The sequence below is a fragment of the Cheilinus undulatus genome, linkage group 18, assembly GCF_018320785.1.
Source record: "Cheilinus undulatus linkage group 18, ASM1832078v1, whole genome shotgun sequence".
In the NCBI taxonomy this organism is placed as follows: domain Eukaryota; kingdom Metazoa; phylum Chordata; class Actinopteri; order Labriformes; family Labridae; genus Cheilinus; species Cheilinus undulatus.
In genome coordinates this window covers 31242470-31264208 of record NC_054882.1, presented here as the reverse complement: position 1 = coordinate 31264208, position 21739 = coordinate 31242470, and the positions used below count along the sequence as shown (strand labels likewise).

At 38.9% G+C, this 21739-nt stretch overlaps 1 protein-coding gene across 3 annotated transcripts in view; it reads left to right on the top strand.

The window, feature by feature from the left end:
• The window catches only part of fndc5a (fibronectin type III domain containing 5a), a 37785-nt gene that overhangs the window by 5992 nt on the left and 10054 nt on the right, over nt 1-21739 (top strand). For 2 of the 3 annotated variants that reach the window (XM_041813009.1, XM_041813011.1), the window contains exons 2-3: nt 16780-16895; nt 20102-20300. In XM_041813009.1, coding sequence (XP_041668943.1) covers nt 16780-16895; nt 20102-20300 — 315 coding nt within the window. The remainder of the gene's footprint in view (nt 1-16779; nt 16896-20101; nt 20301-21739) is intronic. The other variant, XM_041813010.1, reaches the window with a different exon arrangement.

The following is a 21739-nucleotide window of genomic DNA, read 5'->3' as shown; positions in this document are numbered from 1 at the left end:
TGTCCAGGACCTTTTGGGTTGGACCAGGCCTTTGGGGGCAGAGTTGTGTGCATTATGGAGGGGTCAGCTGAGAGGATACCTGGAGAGATGGGACGTGGAACTGAAGCAGGCCCAAGTTTTACGTGGCGAAGTGGGGAATCGGCACATGCTCCCACACCTTATCTGACCTGCCATTTCAATTATTTCAACAATTAATTAATTTAGGGCTGAAACGATTCCTCAAATTATCCAAGTGATTCGAATAAAAAAAAATCCCCAAGGCAAATTATCTGCCCCGAGGCCTTGCTTAAATCAGTCACGTATCCATTTAGGCCTATGCTGTAAGCCTGGACATCGTGCCTTGTGTCGCACGGCATGCTGTGTTTGACATGGACAGCTATTTGTGTGGCACAATGCACTTGTTTTCCCTGTTACTATAACGTAACCTGCATGATTTGAGGCGTGAAAATCACGAAGGAAGAGAAGTTGATGCATTGATGTTGACAGGCACTCGTCCATCTACTGCCTGTGGCTTCATGGCAGATATGGTGCTATTCCTGTGCCGGTGAACCTACGCAGATCCCCGAGTTTACGCGCTGCCTGCATGACTCTCTGGTTTGAGACAGCACTTAGTTTGTGTCTACAGACTTCAGGGAATTTCATAAACTTATCTGATTGACCCGACGGTTTCACAGAAGACAATCAGGCTTCACGATTCAGGTCCAAATAATTTTATAAGACTTATATTGATAATGAACTTACACCAATAAAATAGAAACACACTACTGCCACAGACAGTGACAGAGACTAAATAGGTTAAAGTTCATCATCATACAGTCAGGATTCAACAGGTCATGGAAGCAGCATTATCCCTTTAAATGTGTTCTCCATGTCAGTGGACGTCTTAAAAGGTCATATTTTTATGGGGAATGAACACACAAAAATGTGCAAAAATTAAAAGTGAACACCCTTTGAAAAATAGACCATATTCCTGTAATCTAAAGGTTCACCTTTCAGCCATCATCAGACCACTGTGTGAATGATGGAACTTTATTCTTGCTATAATGTGAAATATTACAATTATGCATAAAGTAGAGGATGTTAAAATGATTAACTGTCCCTTTACTTTAATGAAAAAAATGGAAAATAAATATAAACTATTATAGAAGAAATAAAGTGTTGGCACCAAACATTAACTGAAGAGGATCCCTAAAACCCCAAATATGGCATAATCAAATGCAATTATTTGACTTCCTTTCCTCGTAACTTTAAGAAATGTAAATTGTCATCAGAACTTAGTTACACTTTGTTAAATATGTTTTTAGAGAACCTGTTAAAACCTATTTTTAATAAAGAAGTAGTTCATTCAAAGAAGCCAGCTTCATTTCTCATTTGTCTAGTACTACTTCTCTTGAAAAAGCAAAAGTGACTGATTTAAAAAATGCAATATTTCTTATTAGAGTACTCGATTAATCGTAGAAGAATCGATAGAGTACTCGATTACAAAATGAATCTGTTGCTGCAGCCCAAAATTAAGTGTGAAACCAGCTGTGCATTTGCTGCAGAAAGCTCCCTAGAAATGCTTTCTGATAGATAGAGGAGATATGTTCAAAGGTAGATGAATAACAGCAGAATTATCTCTGTAGTAAAATGATTGTGTAATTGCAGTACACAAAAATTGGCACAGTCCATGAAAACTAGTCTTTTCCACTGTGACAATTCTTTAACAGTTTCATTGAAAAAATAAACTTGTAACAGGTGGTTAAATTAAGTGATAACATAATTTTTTAGTCATAATAAAACAGTTATGATCCAAGCACTGAGCAAAAATAACTAAAATAAGCTATAAAAACTTTTACTCTTAAAAGAAAAAGCATGTATAGCACTTTACTGAATATATAGCTCTAACTGTATTTATATTTGCGTACTGTTGTGATGTAAACCAACATAATATGTTGTCTATAATCAGAAAAGTAAGGACTATAAATGCTGAGTTGAAACAAAGCAACCAGCCCTGTCAGCCCCGCAGTGGAAGGCAAATCTCTGCACCAAGGGGAGCCACAGGAAGCCGGAACCGGGACGAGAACCTGAGCCAAAGAGCGTGTGTCAAAGTCAGATTCAGGGCCAGAGAGTCGGAGGTTGTGTGCACACTGCAAGACTTAATGCTCAATTCAGATTTTTTTTCTTGCTCAGATCCGAGTTATTTGTCTGTTTATGTTACTTTATAAATAAGGCCAACTTTCAAGTGTTATTGGTCATGGAACTGATGATCTGTGACCCAGTATAGAAGGAAAAAGTGCCATTTTTAAGGCCCTTTCAGGGTTGACTCTGTTTCTTCAGGAATAGTACTTCCTGCCATGGTGGCTTATGCTAAACACATAACCAGCTTTTATAGGAAGAGAACAACTTGTCTGAAATTCTGTTCACTGACTAATCAGATCTTTTGCTCTCAGAGCTCTGTGAGCTGATGGTGAGAGGGTGGGGGTGAATGAGTGGCAGCTATTAGCTATTATTTCTCATTTTAAATAGATGATCATGAAATACGTTATTAATTCTTTTGTACATTTTGTACATGTAGGATACAAAATAACAGCTTTAGTTATCTTTTAATAAATATTATAAACCCAAAATGTGTCATTCTGAGCTCTTCAGAACGACACATTTTGTATCACAAATGTTTGCAAATGAAGACTGCATGGCTAGGTGCTTGATTTTATACGCCTGTGGCACCAGGTCTGATTGGGACCCCTGATTTCAATAATAAACTAGTCTTTGTTTAAATACATTTGTCCATATAGTGAATCTGTTTTGAACTAAGTGACATAATAAGCAGCAATCTGGGCATTCAAAGTCATTTTTTTCCTGTCAGTTCTTCCTGCAGTCCTCCGTTTGTCATTGTTGCCTAAATGGGATTTAGAAAGATCCATTTTTATTTGAAATCTGGTGGTGAAATAGTCATTAAAATCCAATCTGAGTCACACTGTTGCAAAAAATATGAGGCAGAGCACACCAGTCCAAGTACAGTCCTTTCAACGGATGAGCCCCCACCAGGACATCACCTGCAACATCGGCTAAATTTATGAATACCTCCTCATCTGACAGAATGTAAAAATACTTTTTGGCATTACTGGTCAGGGAAATGTGTAGTAGGGGTGTGGTGGGGGTGGTGGTGGTGGTGGTGGGGGGTCCAGATGGTGTTTTACATTTGAGCAGTCTGCAGCACAGGTGGCCCCCTCAGGAGGTTCATGCACCACTTTTACCAAACAACAATAGTTTCCACTTCCAAAAGTTTCCACTGTTGCTCCAAAGTTTTGTGTGACATAAATAAGTTATAAAGCACCTGGACATTCTATTTTTGGTTTGTGCATCTCTCAGCACCTTCTTATGAATAACATCCCAATATCTCAGCCTCATCTTTGAGGGAATATCATGCAGTTTCTTTCTACATTTTGAGCTGGCAGTTGATTTATGGTCATCCTCCCTAGATCCTCCTACTGACCACTGAAAGGTCCTGTGACAGTCCCGACAAAGAAACAGACACAGGCTTTACACTGTGGGAAACAGCACACAAACAGAGGGTTATTCTAGAAATGCTTATGTAATTTCAAGCATGTATTAATTTTCAGCTGGAAGACATCAAACATTAACTTTGAAAAGCAGATGAACTGGCCCAACTCCATGTCTGTCATCAGGTGAATCCATCTTGCAAAGCTTTAATCTGAAATGATTGAGTCAGGTCTGAGAACAGACCACACCAATCAACGTCATTTGAGAAGAACGAGGCGGTAGCTAAAGGCAGGGTTTAGATGCACCTGAAGCAGGTAGTAATATCTGCTGCCAGTATAGATGCAGCAGAGGCTATACTATAAAGTCGACTGTTAAAGTTAGGATTCTCCTGCATTGCTCCTTATGATGCTCAACAGCCACAGCGTTTAATTTGCAAACATGTACGAGCTAATTTGAGCATAAGGCTGTGTAAGCCCTGGGGTCAACTGAGCACTAAGCACTTAGTCTAGGGACCAAAACCAGGGGGATTTTTTTGACAGGGAGTAAAAGGAATTTTAGTCACTGAAGGAAACTAAAACATTTACCAGGCAAGGCTGAAGATGGATGATGAGCTGCATTTATGTAATCCTTCATCAACTACATAGATGCAAACTCATAGCTCCCTCCAAATTAGAGCATAGAGCATAATAATCAGGCTGCCCTGGCTATAAATTCATTACTAAAACTAAATAACTGATCACCAAGGTAAGATGGATGTTTAGAGACATATGCAAACCAAAATATCAAAAATATAAAATGTGAAAGATAAAAATGTTTAAAGATCAGACATAAATGTTTGAAAATATAGTTGTCATATTTTAAATCTTATTTTTTTAGTGGGTTCAGGGGGGGGGGTCCATGGAATTATTTTTTTTCTCCTAGGGGAGGCTCACTCTCCCACACTTGCTCTAGAAAACCTAACAGTTACACTATACAACTGCTGATGGAGCAATTTGCTGGGATGTAGCTATAATAAAGCGTCATTTTAACCAGATCTGGACGCCACTTTTTTAGGAGCAAAGCACATGGAAAGACTTTCCTGATGGAAAATTTTGCACCTCTCCCGAGCCACGACCGGCCTCAGCATGAGTTTTATCCACCAACGAGCCATTTTTCAAGGACAAGCTCATGGTACTGATGCAAGCTGCATGCCTACCACCTAATTTAGGGCCTGTGTCTATAGCCAGCTTTTTTGGTTTAGTTTTATTTTTTTTTTCATATATTATCCATTCTAAACCAGTGTAGTCCATTGTTCTGAGCTCTCTGGGCAGTAAAACGGCACTTCTCGCACTCTCAATTGGAAACCGTTCAACTTTTGGAACAGAGCTGCGCTTGTCAGTGCCACTTCTCCCTCACTTGACAATCAAAATCAAGAAGGGGCGGGGCTTCTGATAATAGTGGAAGAGAAGCCAATCTGAGCCGTCTTTTTTTTACTATGGTAGTTTTCCTGTCTGCAGCTGCTGCCTGTGTCAGGACAAGATTCCTTTGTTTTCGTGTTTCCTTGTAATATTTCTTTTAGATAAGGAAATATGAACTGCAACAAGTCACAGATCCTACAGAGGAAAGCAGGATTTACTTTCTGTAACAGCAACAAGGAAGGCTGGTGAGAGGTGCTCTGACAATGAGGTAAAAAAGCCAGCTATGTATGGACACAGGCCCGTAGTTTTTTTGCTCTGATTGCTAGACAGAGCATTCGTTGATTTTTTTGTCCTTCCTAAATGCTTGAGGTTTCACAAATGAAGGTGAAATGTATTGCTTTTAATGGATAAATGAAACAGTCCATCTGGCATGGCAGGTTACTCAACCCTCAGTCAGGATCCTGTAGTCAGCATGGGTGCTTCTAGGAGGAACACATAGAGGAGGGGAATGTTTGAAACTAACGTGTTTGAAAGGGAAAAACAGCCGAGGAAAAAGGAATGAAAGGTCCAAGAAGTGAGTGTAGCGTGGGGAAGTCAGAGGAAGAGTATTATTTGCCTTTGTCCCCTTCACCTCTCTGTGACAACAACTCTCCTGGGTAGTTATAGGCATTACTTTACAAGCTGTAGTAGAGTCCTCCGTGATCCCTGAGGGACCTCCACACGGAGTGGCGTGACAGAGAGAGTAAGGCTACAGAAAGTTTGGGGTGAAAAATGGAGGACAGGGTGAAGATATTTATCAGTTGCTATTATCATATTCACAGCCTTATATCAAAACCATTAGTTCTTCAAGAATGATCGGTCCCAGTTACACTGTTTACCTCCCTGGCATTTGCATTTGTGTGTGTGGGTGTGGGTGTGGGTGGGTGGGGGTTGAGAGTGGCTTTCATTAGCAGTGAGCTTGTCAAAAAATCAGCATCACAGCACTCAGTCTTCCTTTTTTTAAATTAGCTTGCATTCTTTCTGCACACAATGCTGCATTGATTTTCATAGCCTGGTTTTTGACATTTAATTAGAGCAAAATGTGTGTGCGTGAGAGAGAGAGAGGGAGAGAGAGAGACTTTGTGTTGCAATTCCAAACTCACGTTCTCAGCATTCTTGTGGCCGGCAGGTTTGGAAATACATTTTCTATGAGTAAGTAACTAACTTCACCACAAAGGAGCAAACACACCCTTAGGTGTGATTACTTGACAGCTCTCGACTCTACACTGAGGTAAAATGGAGCATAAAGAAAGCACAAGCTCTCTTCTACTTTCAGTACTGCAGAAGCACACACACGGCTCACTCTGTGGCATCCAAATTAAATTTCAAATCTATATACCAACAATAAATTCAGCTCCATATATTAGCTTCATATTGGCCAACGATTAATTGATCTCAGCCTAAGTGTAAGTGCCACGTGGCTAATCAATAGTAAATGTAGACTAGGGAGTCAAAGCTAGGCTATCCCCCTTTCACCCACCATCTGCTCCCTGCACCTACAGCAGCACTGGAGACACAGGCAGAGATAAAAAGGAAAGGAGAGCTAACAGAAGGACAGAGAGTAGACGATGAGGAGGTTCTGCATCTAGTGCCCATAGTCCTGAAGGCAGACGGTGAAGTTGAACATATAAAAAAGGAAAAAAACAAAACAAAACATGAGGTTTATTTCCATAAACAAAAGAAGAGATGGTTCAGATCCATAAGATTTGGTGCCAGAAAGGGTATTTTGGGAGCTCATTTTAATGTTTGATACTAACTTGAAAGCTGTTTTATGGAAAAAGGGGAAATTGGCAGGCAAAAAGAACTCTACTGAAAATTATGTGCTGTCAGGAAAACGCACCACTGATAAAAATATACAGCCAGCAAAATACCTACACTGTAAACCAAACTAAAATATCTGTTCAAACTGATTATGTCAAACTTTTTTAGTAGTGGAAATACATTTTGAGTAGACTCAAGTTAAAACATAAAATTTACACTACAACCCCAGATTACAGAACTTGAAACATTAGAGGTGATTTATTACATAAACATGTTACATAACTGATTGACCCGTATTTGTTTAGTAGAACCCATTTTAAGGTAAATCTACTGGCTTTTAATCCAACACTTATGTTGGGTTAAATCAGAGGTTCCCATAATTTTTCTGCCAGGCCCCCCTTTGGCAGATGAAAATATTTTCCAGCCCCTACTCACCATACCAATCAGCACCTGAAGATATGTTAAGGTACAAAAACATAATGTGACAGTTTCTGGTATAAAAAAAAAAAAGAAAAAAAATTTAAATTTACCACAACATTTATCTTCAAATTTTTGTAGAAATAACACCATCATGAAAAGAATTTAAAAGACCTGACTATCTGAAGATAAGCAATCCCCTGAAAATATATATTTTTTAAACGATTTATGCTTAAAGTCCTGCAATAATTTCAGTGACTACTGTCAGCTTGTTCTGTGCTACAGATCTTCTCGTGATCTGGGTGCAGTGTCTAGCTTTGGCCTGTATTATGTCTTGGTTTAGGCAACAGCTGAAAAAATTATCTCACACTGGTATGATTTTTATTTTTATTTATTTAACCTTTATTTATTTAACCAGGTAAAGATCCACTGAGATCGAGATCTCTTTTACATGGGTGACCTGGCCAAGATGTCAGTACACGTCATAATAAATATTAAAGAGACAGATAATAAAGAATATGTTAAAACAGACAATAACTAAGAATTAGAGCTAGATAACATTTTTAAAATGCAGGAATAGGAGTCACAATAAATACTTAAAAACACAGGCACTGTTCCAGGGTCTTGCGTTGTCTGTCATTTAAGATTGAACAAAAGTTTTCCAGAGAAAATAGCTCTGACAGTTTCAGATCAGACAGTATTCCATGCAGAGGGGGCAGCAAAAATGAACGCTCTTTTCCCTTGTTCAGTCCTTGCAAATGGAAGGAGTGTGGCTAGGGCTCTCCTGCTTTTGCAGTGGATACTCCTTTTCCAGTCCAATCCAAAATGCAGACAGTGTCTGGACTTAAACTGCAACCGCACTGTTGAATCCCAGGTAACATCAAGAACTTTTGAAAGAAATCTTGGAGATAAAAGTTTATGGCTCAACACTTGTTTATAATAAGACAACTGAGGTGGGTTATTTTTGACCTGCAATGACTAAAAGTTTGATTATTTGCTGCCATTGAAAGCACATTCATGATTTAAAAAAATATGTCTAACTGTAATGTAATTGTCTCTAATCACCAAATGTTCCTTTAAACATAACTACAGTAAAAAAAATGTTTCAAAACTCAAAAACAAGGAGTGATCTCATGTGAATACGGTAAAATGGTCATAAATTTAAGAAAAAAAGTGTAAAACTTTTGTTGACAGTATGAAATGTTATTTCAAGTAAACCTAACATTTAGAATCAGTTAAATTTTTGTTTGTATGTTAAAAACGACTACACTTTGTATTAAATTAATGTCATATCATACGGAGAAATTAATCTAATAAAAAAGGTGCTCAGGTCACTCATAGTACAAAAGTGCTGAACACCAAAAAACAACAAAAATCCATCGGAAGCATGAACAAAGGAATCCCAGCAGTGATCTCCGTACAACAGGCAACATCTAAACTCACCTGAACATATTTAAACACATATAAACACATGTAACATGTTGCCCAAGGGCATTATGGGAAAATCCTACTTACATATCCCCAGATTTGAAATCCACTAATCTGATCTACCACCACTGCCATGTCCTCAGTCAACAGTTCAGCTGTTCCTGATTGTTTGAAAAAAACAAAAACGCTTTATCACTAATTTGGAAATGTGGATGAACTTAGGGAAGATGGATTACAGAACTTGAATTATTCTCATTCAGGAAAATGACACATTACCTGAGATGTGTTATATTTTAAGTAAGAAGCATCTTCCTGTTTGTCCTCTTCTTAATGATCCTCCTAGCGTGTAGAGTGAGGGTATTCCTCCGCAAGGAGAGGGCCACGTGCCAAGATCTCATCTGGCGCATGCCGGGGCAAACTGTAGGTCAGCACAAAACCCTGATGGCTCTGTCTTGGCCATTAACTATGAATGAGAGGAAGCTGGCATCCATGCTACCTTTTGGTCGTATGCTTGGTAGGACACAGGACAAGTGTGGCTAAACAGCTCTGCAACTCCATGACATGTTGGTAGGGCAAAGACATGTCATTACCTCACCACAGTTTGAGATATCACCATCTTATAATACTTATTACCCTGTGGCCTCAGGTTTTCAGCTGTAACTGTACTAGTTATTTCATTCCCCCTAATATTTCTTTAAATGCCTGAAGCTAATACACTAACTACTGCTTGTTATTTCTTTCAAAGGAAGAGACGGTTATTCATATTAATCATGAAGTTATAGCTATAGAGTTCAGCCAGTAAATATAAATTAAGGGATTTAAAGAAAGGGGCAAAGGTAACAAACACACAAAAGGACTTTTATCACCTGTAAAGGCCAGCTTGAAGTAGAGGATGAATGTTGCCTACAGGCAGTTTTCATGTTTGTTCACAATCCTACAGACTAACCCATCAGCATCCCAGGGAGCAGCACCAGCCTCGGGGCCCCAGTCTGTGAAATGTGTTTCTCAGAGGATAAGGATGCAGGGCTGCCATAAAATGGGTGCCATGACATCACTAATATTTCCCCAAAGGGAAAAACTGAAGCTGGAAAAGCATCCCAACTCCACACTCTCTCAGTCTACGGCCCACTCAGGTGTCACTCCATATTAGACTGTGTAGACTTTATAGTGATGTGGACCAGAGAGAGGACATGCTTGGACATGAGAACTCAGCTTAAGTATGGGAAAATGGTTTGGCACCCTTATTATAAGGAAAAACTGTCATATACTCCATTTTCCTTGTTAACAGTTTGACTTATCGTTAAAGAATGTGTCTCTTTAAATGTCTTCAGTAAACAGAAGGCAAGAAGACTGAGACAAAGAGCCCAGGATCTCTTTCCTTACATAATAAATGTCAGCATTTAGGATCAATCCTACAGGGAGAAGCATTCATCATTCAGCATACATAGTGAGTCATTCATAATGACTATTTTTTCATAGAAATGTGTTCATCTTCTTTACTGGTTGTTTTTGCAGTATAGCCTTGCTGTATGCTCTCTACCAGAGGAGTCCATAATAATAAAAGTGTATTTCTTCAACTCAGGCAGTTAGAGGGTCACAGCTCATCTTGTCCTGTGAAACCCTACATTGATGCATCCCTGCCTTCACAACATGAACACCTGGTATTACGGTGTGATCTGTATCCAGAGACATTATAGATAATGACATCTTATCATCACAGGCCTTTTCATTTACACCTGTGTTCCAGTGCCTCACCTTGACATACATTTTAATTCGCTGTCATGATGTTTAAGACAAAGCTGTGTGTCAGAAAGGAGTTCATCTAACTAAGGATTTACTTACAGTAGTCATTTCTGGTCTGATTTTGCCCATAGTCAACTAATTGTTAAATGTCTTCATTTCAGCTTCACTGATCTAGATCTCATTTGTAACAAGAGAGATAAACCATGTAATTAAACCATTTGTCTTCTAGACTTGGACCTTGGGTTGGGTGGTAATCATTATTTAATAAAGTTAAATCTTTTCAGTTTGACTTCAGAGAAAACCAAAGCGCAGTAAGCGGGGCCTGTTAGTATATACGAGTGTGTCCTATCCACTCCTGGACTCTCATTTGATGAATTATCCTGACATTATTATCAGGATTTCTGTCATCATTTGACAGCATGTCCACACACATACAGTGATGCTGCTGCCAGAAACAGACACACATTCCTGTGGTATTTGCTGAACATGTTTGCTCATTACGCAGCACCGTCGCCATGACGGTCATTAAAGCAATACGATATTACTATATTACCACCCATTCCGACTTGGAGCAGCGATTTATTCCATGATAGGATTTGATCCATCTTTTTTCACTCATTATGTCTGCATTATGGTCACCTTGTTTAGATATTATACATAACCATTGAGGATACTGAAGACTCATTGTTAAAAATCAAAACAAAAACAGAGTATATTTATAAAAAATGATCATTCTATCTATATTGTATACAGAAAAAGCTCAATAATTATATTTCAATCAGGAGAGACTTATGCGAGTTTAACAATGATTTATTTTACAAGTTTGGAAATGTTTGAAATTGTGACATGTCTTTGGTATGTAGACTCCATTGTGATGTCTTTATAAACTTGAAGGGGTAGTGAAGCGGACAGCAGGATAGGATACCCTCAATGGGGTCTAGACACTGGTGGTGGTGATGGAAGGATAAGATCAGAGCAGATTTTGGAGGAGCTGGACCCAGACACTGATGAGATAACTGGAAGTAGCGTTGATGGGATTCAGAATGCATGGAGGAGTTTGACCTGGACGATGAAATGTAATGGAGGTGGCTGGGGTGGAGGAGGGTTGCAGTGAGGACAGTAGAGGACAGGTGTGGGAAAAGGGGGGACAAGTGAGTGAGAAGTTACTAATGAATAAAAGGGTGAATGGAAATGAAACTGTGGGAAATTGTGCCCATTCATACTGTAGAGCATTTATGAGGTCTGGCTTGCATTGTTCAAATTATCTTGGTATGCTGAAGCATTAAGATTGCCCTTCACTGGAGAAAAGAGGCCTAGCTCAAACCCTAAAAACAGCCTTATACCATCCTCCCTCCTCCACCAGACTTCACAGTTGGCACAATGCAATCAGGCAGGTAATATTGGCATCCACCAAACCCAGCCTCACCCATGTTACTGCCAAACAGAGAAGCATGATTTTTCATGCTTCCACTGCTCCACAGTCCACTGTCGGTGTGCTTTACACCACCCAATCCGACGCTTGGCACTGGACTTGGGGATGTGAGGCTTGCAGCTGCTCGGCCATGGGAACCATTCAATGTAGCTCCTGCTGCTCAGTTTATGTGCTTACATTAACACCAGTGGAAGTTCAGAACTCTTCAGCTATGGATTCAGCAGAGTATCAGCAACTCTTACATACCATGCGCCTTAGCAACTTTGTGGTTGAGTTGCTGTTGTTCCTAAATGCTTCCACTTTCTGACAACATTACTTAGTTAACTGTGGAATATCCAGCAGGGATGAAATTAATGAGGTCAGTCCTAGTTTCAACATTTATGGTATTTCCTAGGCCAAGGTAAGAATCATTATTGTTTGTGTGTCAGAAATCAAGATCAAAATGTGGTCTTTAAAGGCAATCTTACCTTTATCAAACCATAGCTGCATCCAGTCCCCATCCTTACATTCACAAAAGCTCAGAGTCCTAGAGGACAGGTCAGGACAGTATGATGGTCGCCTGCTCAGAGAAAATGCTGGATGACTGGTCCTGTGACAGAGTGATGAGCAGCACATTCATTATAATCTGAAAAGCTTAACGGACCAGGACTGTTCACTGTGTGTGTGTTGTCTGTTTTTAGACACCAGCTTGGCTTTGTCTCCTTGTCTGTATTGACACACACTTTCCTGAAGAGCTCTCTAATGAATAGGGATATTAAGGAGCTGTCACCCTTCACACTCCACAGCATGGGATAGACAACTAGCCGTCACTCTGATCATCATTGGGCTAACACACATACGCATGCACACAGGGGACATCCGTCAAAGCTCAAAGTCACCCCTATCTCTCAGTGTAAGGCAGACTGTGTGCCACTGGGATAAGGGAGTTTATGAAGACATCTGTCTGGTGTTTCATTAGGGCCCACTCTCATGTCATATAGATATTAAAGGTCTGCAGTCAAGGCCAAGGTCCTCTCTGTTGTCCCAGCACTGTGCACAGCCAGACAAAAAAAGACAAAGGGTGACCAGAAGCTAGAGTGAACTCTCAAAGACATGGGTTAACTTCTAGAACAAGGGTGAGAAAAATAAATGAGTGTCCTATTTTTAAACCTCACCCCTCAGTTTGTTGCCTCTCCGGCAATTTTCATGTTATATATGAAACTTAATACAAGGACATCAACTGACTAAATATAGGTTAAATATTTTTAAAAGCCCAGTAACGCTATCCTGAAATGCCAGAAAGCCTGTTTCATACAGTGCCCATTAAAAGTTTTCAACCTCTTGGATGTTTAACACTTTCATTAATTTTATAAATCAGTCATGGTCAATAAAATTTGGCTTTTTTTTTGGTCAAATAAGTGGAATAAGTATTCAACCCTTTTAAAGTGACAGACCTTAATCAACAGAGATCCAGCCAACTGCCACTAGTCTCACAATTAGTGAAATGGGGATCACCTGAGTGCAGTCAATGTGTCCCAGGTGATTGTAGAATAAAGACATCTGTGTCTGAAAGGTCCAGTCACTGGTTAATCAGTGTTCCTGGCTACCATTACACCATGAGGACAAAAGAACACCCTAATCTACTCAGAGAAAAGATTATTGAAAATTATAGGTCAGGGGATGGATTAAAAAGGAATTGGCACATGTGTAAATCTACCTAGATCAGGCCGTCTTCACAAACTGAGTGATGGTGCAATAAGAGACTAGTAAAAGAGGCCAATAAGACTCCTGTGACTACTCTGAAGGAGTTACAAGCTTCAGCAGCTGAGATGGAAAAGACTCTGCATACGACTGTTGCCGGGGTTCTTCACCAGTCAAAGCTTTATGGGAGAGTGGCAAAGAGGAAGCCACTGTTAAAGAAAACTCATATTTAATTTCGGCTAGATTTCAACAAAAGGCATGTGGGAGACTCCGTGGTCAAGTGGAAGAAAGGTCTTTGGTCAGATGAGACAAAAATGGTGCTTTTTGGCCAATCAGACAGGACGCTATGTTTGGCGACATCAAACACTGCTCATCCCCACAAACACACCATCCTGACTATGAAGCATGTTGGTGGCAGCATCATGGTGTGGAGATGCTTCTTGGCAGCCAGCAGTGGAAGGCTAGGGGTGATTTATTTTCTAGCCAGACAATGACCCGAAGCTTTTTTTTTTTTTTTGGTCTAAAAAGTCAGATTATATTGATCACAATTGATTTGAAAAAATCAATCAAAGGGTAAAACATCCAAGGTGAGGAATACTTTTTATAGGCTCTGTATATCCATTGCACAGAAATGTAATCAGTCAATGCATCGACTTTGCAAGGTAACAGCAATCCATTACCATAAGAAATTAATAAGTGGTCAATATTTTTGAATCGTAGCGCAGAGAGTACAAAGAGTTGCTGTCTCCCACTTTTTCCTGCCACTTGCCCTTTGCTATTTCACTCTAGCTTTGTGACTCAGTCTGGCCCAAGTGTCATCCACTTCCCTTCCCCCATACCACTGACCATCAACCGGCAGCCCAGGGCCATATCAGGCACCCCAAAGCTTCCTGTCTGGCCACCAGAAGATCATTGAATTCAGAAAAGGAGGAAAAGAAGACGTTGTGGTTTTAAGAGTATCCTTTGACTTTAACTGTCTGCAGCTGTTAAATCCACCCCCAAAAAAAACAATTAATATTGAAATAGTTTTAGAATCAATTATCATTTGATCTGTTTTTACAGAAATTCACTTGTAAGCCATTATTAATTATTATTATTGATAAATATCTAAAAATAAAAAAGGGTTACTGTTTGTTGGAGGGTTGCAAATATGGCCAGATAAAGTGGTGAAAAGGGGTTAAAGAGTGGCAAAAATGGGTTATAAGTGGCAAAAAGGGGTTCTGGAGCGGCACGAAGGGGCAAAAATTGGCAGGAATAGTGGTGAAAAGAGGTTAAAATGTGGCAAAAATTGGTAAAAGAGGAAAAAAGAGGCAAAAAAGTATCAAAAACTGGTTAGAAGTGGCAAAAATTGTGCAAAAAGTAATGTAAAGGGGTAAAAAAAATGGCAAAAGCAGAAGAAAAGTGGCAAAATTGATACAAGACTGACACAAAGGGGATAAAAGATGTACGAAAAGTGGTTTTAAAGGGGTTACAGAGGAAAAAAGGGGGAAGTCAACTATCTAAAATGGGTTAAAGTGTCAAAATATAGCAAAAAAAGCCTGGTAAAGTAGGAGGAAGGTGTTAAAGAGTCGCACGCAGGGGCAATAACTGGCAGGAAAGTTGCAAAAGGGGGTTAAAGATTTGCAAAAACTGTGTTAAAGAGGCAAAAAGGGGCAAAAATTATCAAAAAGGGGTTAAAAGTGTCTTTAAGACTGGTGCTAAAACACAGTTATGGTGGGCCAATTCTCTGGGATTTTCATGGGCTCAGCCAATTCTGGGGACCGGCCTGTCTCCTTGTGGCCTGCTGCATTATAGATAACAGGGATAGATCTCACTGTTAATGCCTAAAAATATCCTGCATTTTGAAAGAAAATACAAATACTAATACAGTATGTTGATCAGACCAAAATATTGATTCAATTTTTGTTCACTTGAAAGTCTGGCTCCCAGAGTTTCTGTCAAGACTAAATTTGGCCCTTTTGCAAATGCACTTGATGACCCCTGCTCTATACTATCTTCCTCCTCAGTGCCAGGGTTACTTATATCCTGCAAACTGTGGTTTTCTACCTGCCCCTGGACTTTTGCCGTCTGACTTGCCTGGCTTCTTAGGAAGAACTGATCAATGCAGCAACCCTGCACTCTTTTAAACCACATCTTTAATTGCCCCTGATGCGTTCTAAGGCCTTTTATTGATGTTACTTTCTGCCAGCCACAAAGACAGACCTGGAGCTTTGTCTCCTCTCTCACTCTACTCATTTCCCCCACCAACTCGTTCACTTTACACCTAGATCTACCTCTAAACGGGTAGGTAGATCTGTTTTGCTGTCCTCCACTGAATTGCTCATCATAGCCGTGTCCGTTCCATTGTCAGTTACTTCTGTGAGTCATCTTCCACCCCTGCTCTCACTGACTCTGGTGGTATCTTCTCTAAGCTTGTAGTCACTTGCTTTGCTTGTGGCAGAACTGTAAACAGTTAACATTGTTGATACATGTAGCTAACCCACGCAAGCACCTGTAGGGTCTGTTCCCAGCTGTCGGCTGTCTTTCCAAGCAGCCACATGGTGTTTCCCTAGTTGTCAGCTTCCCTGTAAACAGCAGTCACTAGCTAAGGTAGTTACAGTTAAGAAGAAAACAAAAGATACTTGTGTCCTAAAGAAAGGATAAGCACTCAGCAAAGAAGTCCCAAAACCTAGATGCTTACTATTTGACTCCACAAGTCAACAGTCCAGGCTGATGGGCAGGAAAAAGTCAGCACTTTGCTAGGGTTTCAAGTAGAAACCCCCCTTTTCCGGCGTTTCGCTCAGTAAGTCCCACAACACCTCCAGAGGCTTGAATGGTGATCTCCAGCATCTCAGAGCCTCCCTCCTCCATGTTAGCTCAGGTGTCCATCCTGTCATCTTCTATTAGTCAGGCTATTTATCAAAATGTCAGGCAGACAAAAAAATAAAACAGTGCTCGGTTTGGTCATGGTTTCCTGTTTCTGAATGTACAGTGTGTTCGTGTTTCTGAAGCAGACCATTATACTGCAATTACCAGTTATGATTTGTACCCGCTGAAGGACGGGTGAGCAGTAACCCATTTAAGAAGTCACTGACTGCATTAGGAGGTTTGAATTCGATTTATGCCCCATTAAGATAGAAGAGTGCCATTGCTGAGAGTGACCACTGCAGCTCATCTTTAATCTTCCGTTTCAGTCCAACTTCGTGTAAAATCAATCAGGAGTGCTCCGTGCGAAAAGACATCCTTATACTGACATAAAACACATTTTGCATCTATAGCATGCCCTAAAAGAATAGATCATGATTCTGTACACTTAAAATGTTCAATGCAACTATTTAAAATCAAAAATATACTTGATCTTACCATGTCATATGCTTCAGAAGATTAAAGATGCTTCTCTTTCTCTTTTGTTTGCAGATAGCTTGTCACCTCCTGTCAATGTGACCATCAAAGCAGTGAAGGCAAACTCTGCTGTGGTGACATGGGACATCCCCGAAGGAGACCCCGTTATTGGCTTTGCCATCACACAGCAGGTGAGCAGATGGATGCATTCGTAAATTTACCATTTTGGTTGTCAGAGAAGCAACAAACAAATGTCACATTACTGGAGCTACATTACTCACACACATACAAAGCATTGATTTGTGATTACACGTGCACGCAGAGATCACACCCACACAGGTGACTATTTAACAAAAGAAGTATGCGTGGCTGTGAGTCATGTACACAGCTGGACTGGCGTACGCCTGTTTGTTCGTGTGCTGATTTGGTTTATTTCAGCTCAACTCAGGCATTACACAAGTGCATGTATACATTTTCAGCCAGTCCAGCTACATGTACAACTTACAGCTGGCATACGTTCATATGTGTGCTTCCTCTGTTAAATAGTCACACGTGTGTGTATGCTGTATGCATGTGGTGTCACAAATCCTGCTTTATAAATGCCCTCCCATACACACACCCATACATTGTTGTACTTCATTCACAGGAAGCTACATTTGTAGGATGACTGAGTAGGAGCAAGGTCAAAATGTGTGACTCTCTAACAATTGTACAGTGTTCATGCAGTGGGAAAGAAATGCTGTAAACTTCGACTGTCTGAAGGTTTAAATAACATATGGCATTATATTCCATACCAGGTCAAGTGCCTGCTTTATACTGATATGATGAACACTTCATCTGAACCTTTCCCTCATGCTCTTCTTTTCTGGTAGCACATTTTAAACTGTGCTGGACAAAATCTGCACACTTTATTGCCTGCAAATAAGACTGGTAATATAATAACAGTACATACTTTATTTTTCTTTTCTGTCTTAAAAAAGTAAGAATTTTATACATTCATGCTCTGGTTATACAGTGTTTAACAAATTTATCAGACCGCCCTAACCCTAACCAAAGTAAGGTTTATGCCACAGCTGACCTAAATTAACAGCATTGGTAACTACTGAAATAATTTTTTATGTTTCTGCAATGGTTAATACACCAATATGTAGAAGCTCTTTAACCCAAATGATACTTTTAATGCTAAAATATAATTATTATTGTTATCCATGAATTTTCAAATTGACTGATTTACAAAAAAAAAAATGAAAAAATAGTAAAGCACGTTAATATTTCTTGATTAATATGTCAAAATATAGTTATTTACTTGCATTCCTGAACAGAAAAATGAGTTTTAGTGGTTGAATGTTATGCTTGATTCATTTCTGACTTCTCAGAGAAGCCCAGTGAGCCGGCTCAAATTTGGGTGAATTCAGTTTGAAATTCCTCATTCCTGTTCAAAATGGTAAAACGTGGAGAGCTCACTGAAAATGAAAGAGTCCGAATTAAAGCACTTCATGATGCTGGATGGTCTTTGAGACAAATATGACAGGTGGTCTAATAAATTTGTTAAGCACTGTATATCAAGAAAATATCTAAAAATATTCAATGAAAGTCAATCTAGTTGATTTTTTTAACCTGTCTCTGCCCAAATAAACCATTCCCAGTTGGTCTTACTCCAGTGTGTCACAGCAGAAGGATTCCCAAGAAGTAGCTCAATATGACCCACTGGATCACTCGAGGAATTTTCTTTTACCTCGTTGTTACTCTTTGGTAAATTTTCTGTCCTTTTACACCAGGGGTGTCAAATTCAGTCACAGCAAGGAAGGACTGTGAAGATAGATCATACCTGAGAGCCTAACAGGGTCAACATTTAACCATAAACTATCAACCTCATTTTTACCAGTGATGAATTAAGGGAAAAATTTTAGCACTGATGAAAGATGATTCTGAGATTAAAAAAAAATAAAATAAAATGAGTTTAAAGGCAAAATACCTGGGATAAAAAGTCAAACTTATTACAGTAGTTTCAAAAGGTCAAAACAAAACATTAAAGGTAAAAAAAAATTTTTTTAAAAGGTGAATATATGTGATAGAAAGTAGAAATCATAAGTTCAATGGTCAAAATATGAGTTTAAATTTGAAATCATGAGTTTTAAAGACCAAAATATGAGATAAGATTGGAAATCATGAGTTTCAATGGTCAAAATATGAGTGCAAATTTGAAATCATAAGTTTTAAAGATCAAAATACAAGTTTAAATTTGCAATCATGAGTGTTTAAAGTCAAAATATGAGTTTAAATTCAAAATCACAAGTGTTAAAAATCAAAATATGAGTTTAAATTTGATATCAAGAGCTTTTAAGGTCAAAATATGAATTTAAATTTGTAATTATGAGTTTTAATGGTCAAAATATGACTTTAATTTTTGAAATTATGAATTTTTGAAGGTCAAAATATGAGTTTAAATTTGAAATTATTAGTTTTAAAGATCAAAATATGAGATTTAATTTTTAATCAGAAGTTTTGAAGAAAAAAATATGAGATTCAAAGTCAAAGTTTGGATTTGAAAAGGTCAAAACTGGAGATCACAATATAAGAAAAAAAAGAGATAAAAAGACAAAATTAATAATTGAAAACATCAAAAATTCAAATAAAAGTCAAAATCAAACTTAGAAGTCATAATTGAGTTTCAAAATTCAAAATATGAAATGAAAACAAATTAATTTTTTTCCCTCATTCCAATTTTTTTGTATAATTATTTTTATTCCTTAATTTTTCAAATTTTTACTGCTTATCAATTTTTATGGGGCCATACACCGGTCTAACTGCAGCATGGGCCAGATTTGGCCCCTGGGCCTTGAGTTTGACACCCCTGTCCTACACAGTTAGTTTTTTCATTAACAACCACCTATTTCAGCATACACTATTGTTTTTAATGATCCTTCCTTCTATACTGTACTTGTAGACATTCCTGAAGTATGTTAAACGTGTACTTTCCCCCACTTAAAGTTGAATGTTTAGGGGCGCACAGATAGCCTGGCGGTCTGAGGCACTATCCATGTACGCAGGCGGTCTGAGTTCAAATCTGGACCATGGCCCTTTGCCGCATGTCTCTCCCCACTCTCTCTTCCGTTTCCAACTCTATCCACTATCCTTCTCTATAGAATAAAGACACAAAAAGCCCAAAAATAAATCTTAAAAAAAGTTGACTGTTTACTTTTCACCAGCATCTATCTAACTTTAATTCGTTTTTTTTTAGGTGATCTGTCTGTTTGCATATTTTTGCAAACTGATTTTGGTACACTCAGAGAAACCACGGTCAAAAACGTGGAAACATATGAACCAATAAAGCAGATTATGATTCTGTCCTAAGAATATAAATTATGACTGTCCTCTTTAATGCTAACTCCAACAGAAAAAAGATGTGCGCATGCTGCGATTCATCCAGGAAGTCAACACCACCACACGTTCCTGTGCATTATGGGACTTGGAGGAAGAGACGGATTATATTGTGCATGTCCAGTCCATTAGTATGTCTGGAACAAGTCCACTGAGTGAACCCCTGCGCTTCCGAACACCAAAGGAGGCAGAGACGCAGGCCTCCAAAGGTAAAGGTAAAGGCTTTGCAAAGACAAAAACACTACATGAACACTTGCTCACTAACTCATTATGTATAGACTTAAAAAGAAAAACTGCATATATCCTTTAAAGTTTCACAGTGGATCTCGCCCTTCTAATGTCTTGACTGATTTTATAGACCAATAAAAATCAACAGACACACAAAGCGTGACTCGAAGCTTGATTGTGTATTGATGTGCCCTGTGGGCCTCTGTTCTCATGCAACCAACACAACAGTATAGTAAACCAAAAGGAGAAAAGGCATTGATCAGCTCATAGAAGGAAGGCAGGCAGAGCTGTTGTAAGAGTTGGCAAATCAATGTGCTTTGGGCTCCTTCCTTCTGAGTCTGAGATTCTGTTTTTGTGTCAAACAGGCAGGAGGAAATGGGTAGAATAACAATAATAATACTGAAACTAGTGTGTATTTTTACCACTCCAATTAGCCAGAGTCTCTCATGTTTATGACAGGAAGAAATTGAAGAGTTAACAAACTCACATTCCTGGTTATCAAGGTTTAAGTGGCACCTTTTATTTGCACAATGGCAAAGTCAGTACAGAATTTTCAATTTTTTACAGATTTATTAAAAACAAAAAAATGAGACTCTTTGCAAAACCACTTGAAATTTTAGCTCAGGCTACTCCTGTTTCTCTTGATTATGCTGAGATGTTTCTACACCTAGATTGAAGTCCACCTGTGTTAAATTAAATTTATTGGATTTGCATTTCACATGGAATTTGCAAAAAAAGCTCCACGGCAAAGCCAAGTGGGCTTTCATGTGTTTTGCACTGAGAGAAAGCTTCCATCTAGCCACTCTGCCATAAAGCTCACATCAGTGGAGGGCTGCAGTGATGGTTGTCCCTCTGGTTCTTGGTCCTTTCTCATACTGAGGCCCTTCTACTACGATTGCTCAGTTTGCCTGGGCAACCAGCTAGTGTTATAGTCAGGACCATATTATCTGAAACCAAAGACCAGAGTGTACCGAGACCAAGACTATTTGGGGTTGAGATTGAGACAAGACCAAGACCATGAAAATCAGTTTTAAAAAATCATCCCACAGTTAAACTATGAAAATGCTCTCTCTCTTTAATTTCAGTTTGTGTTTAAATAAATTTGACAGCAAAAACAGGGTTTCACAACTTTTTTTTTTAAAGCATCACAAACCAAAGTCTCAAATCTTAGCAGATCTGTCCAACTAACTTGCCCAAAATAAATCCTTGTAAGTCCAGAAATGTTTTAAATAAATGAAAATTTAATGTCTATCTAGATTTGTCAGGTAAATGAGGCCCAAAATAAATGTTAAGATCTGAGTCTTTGCAAATGTCTGACACATTGGCCACTTAAATAGATTTCCAATCAGATGTAACAATCGGCGACCTTACGGCAGCTGTTTTAAATAAAAATACAACATTAATCAATCAGGGACAACTGATTCAA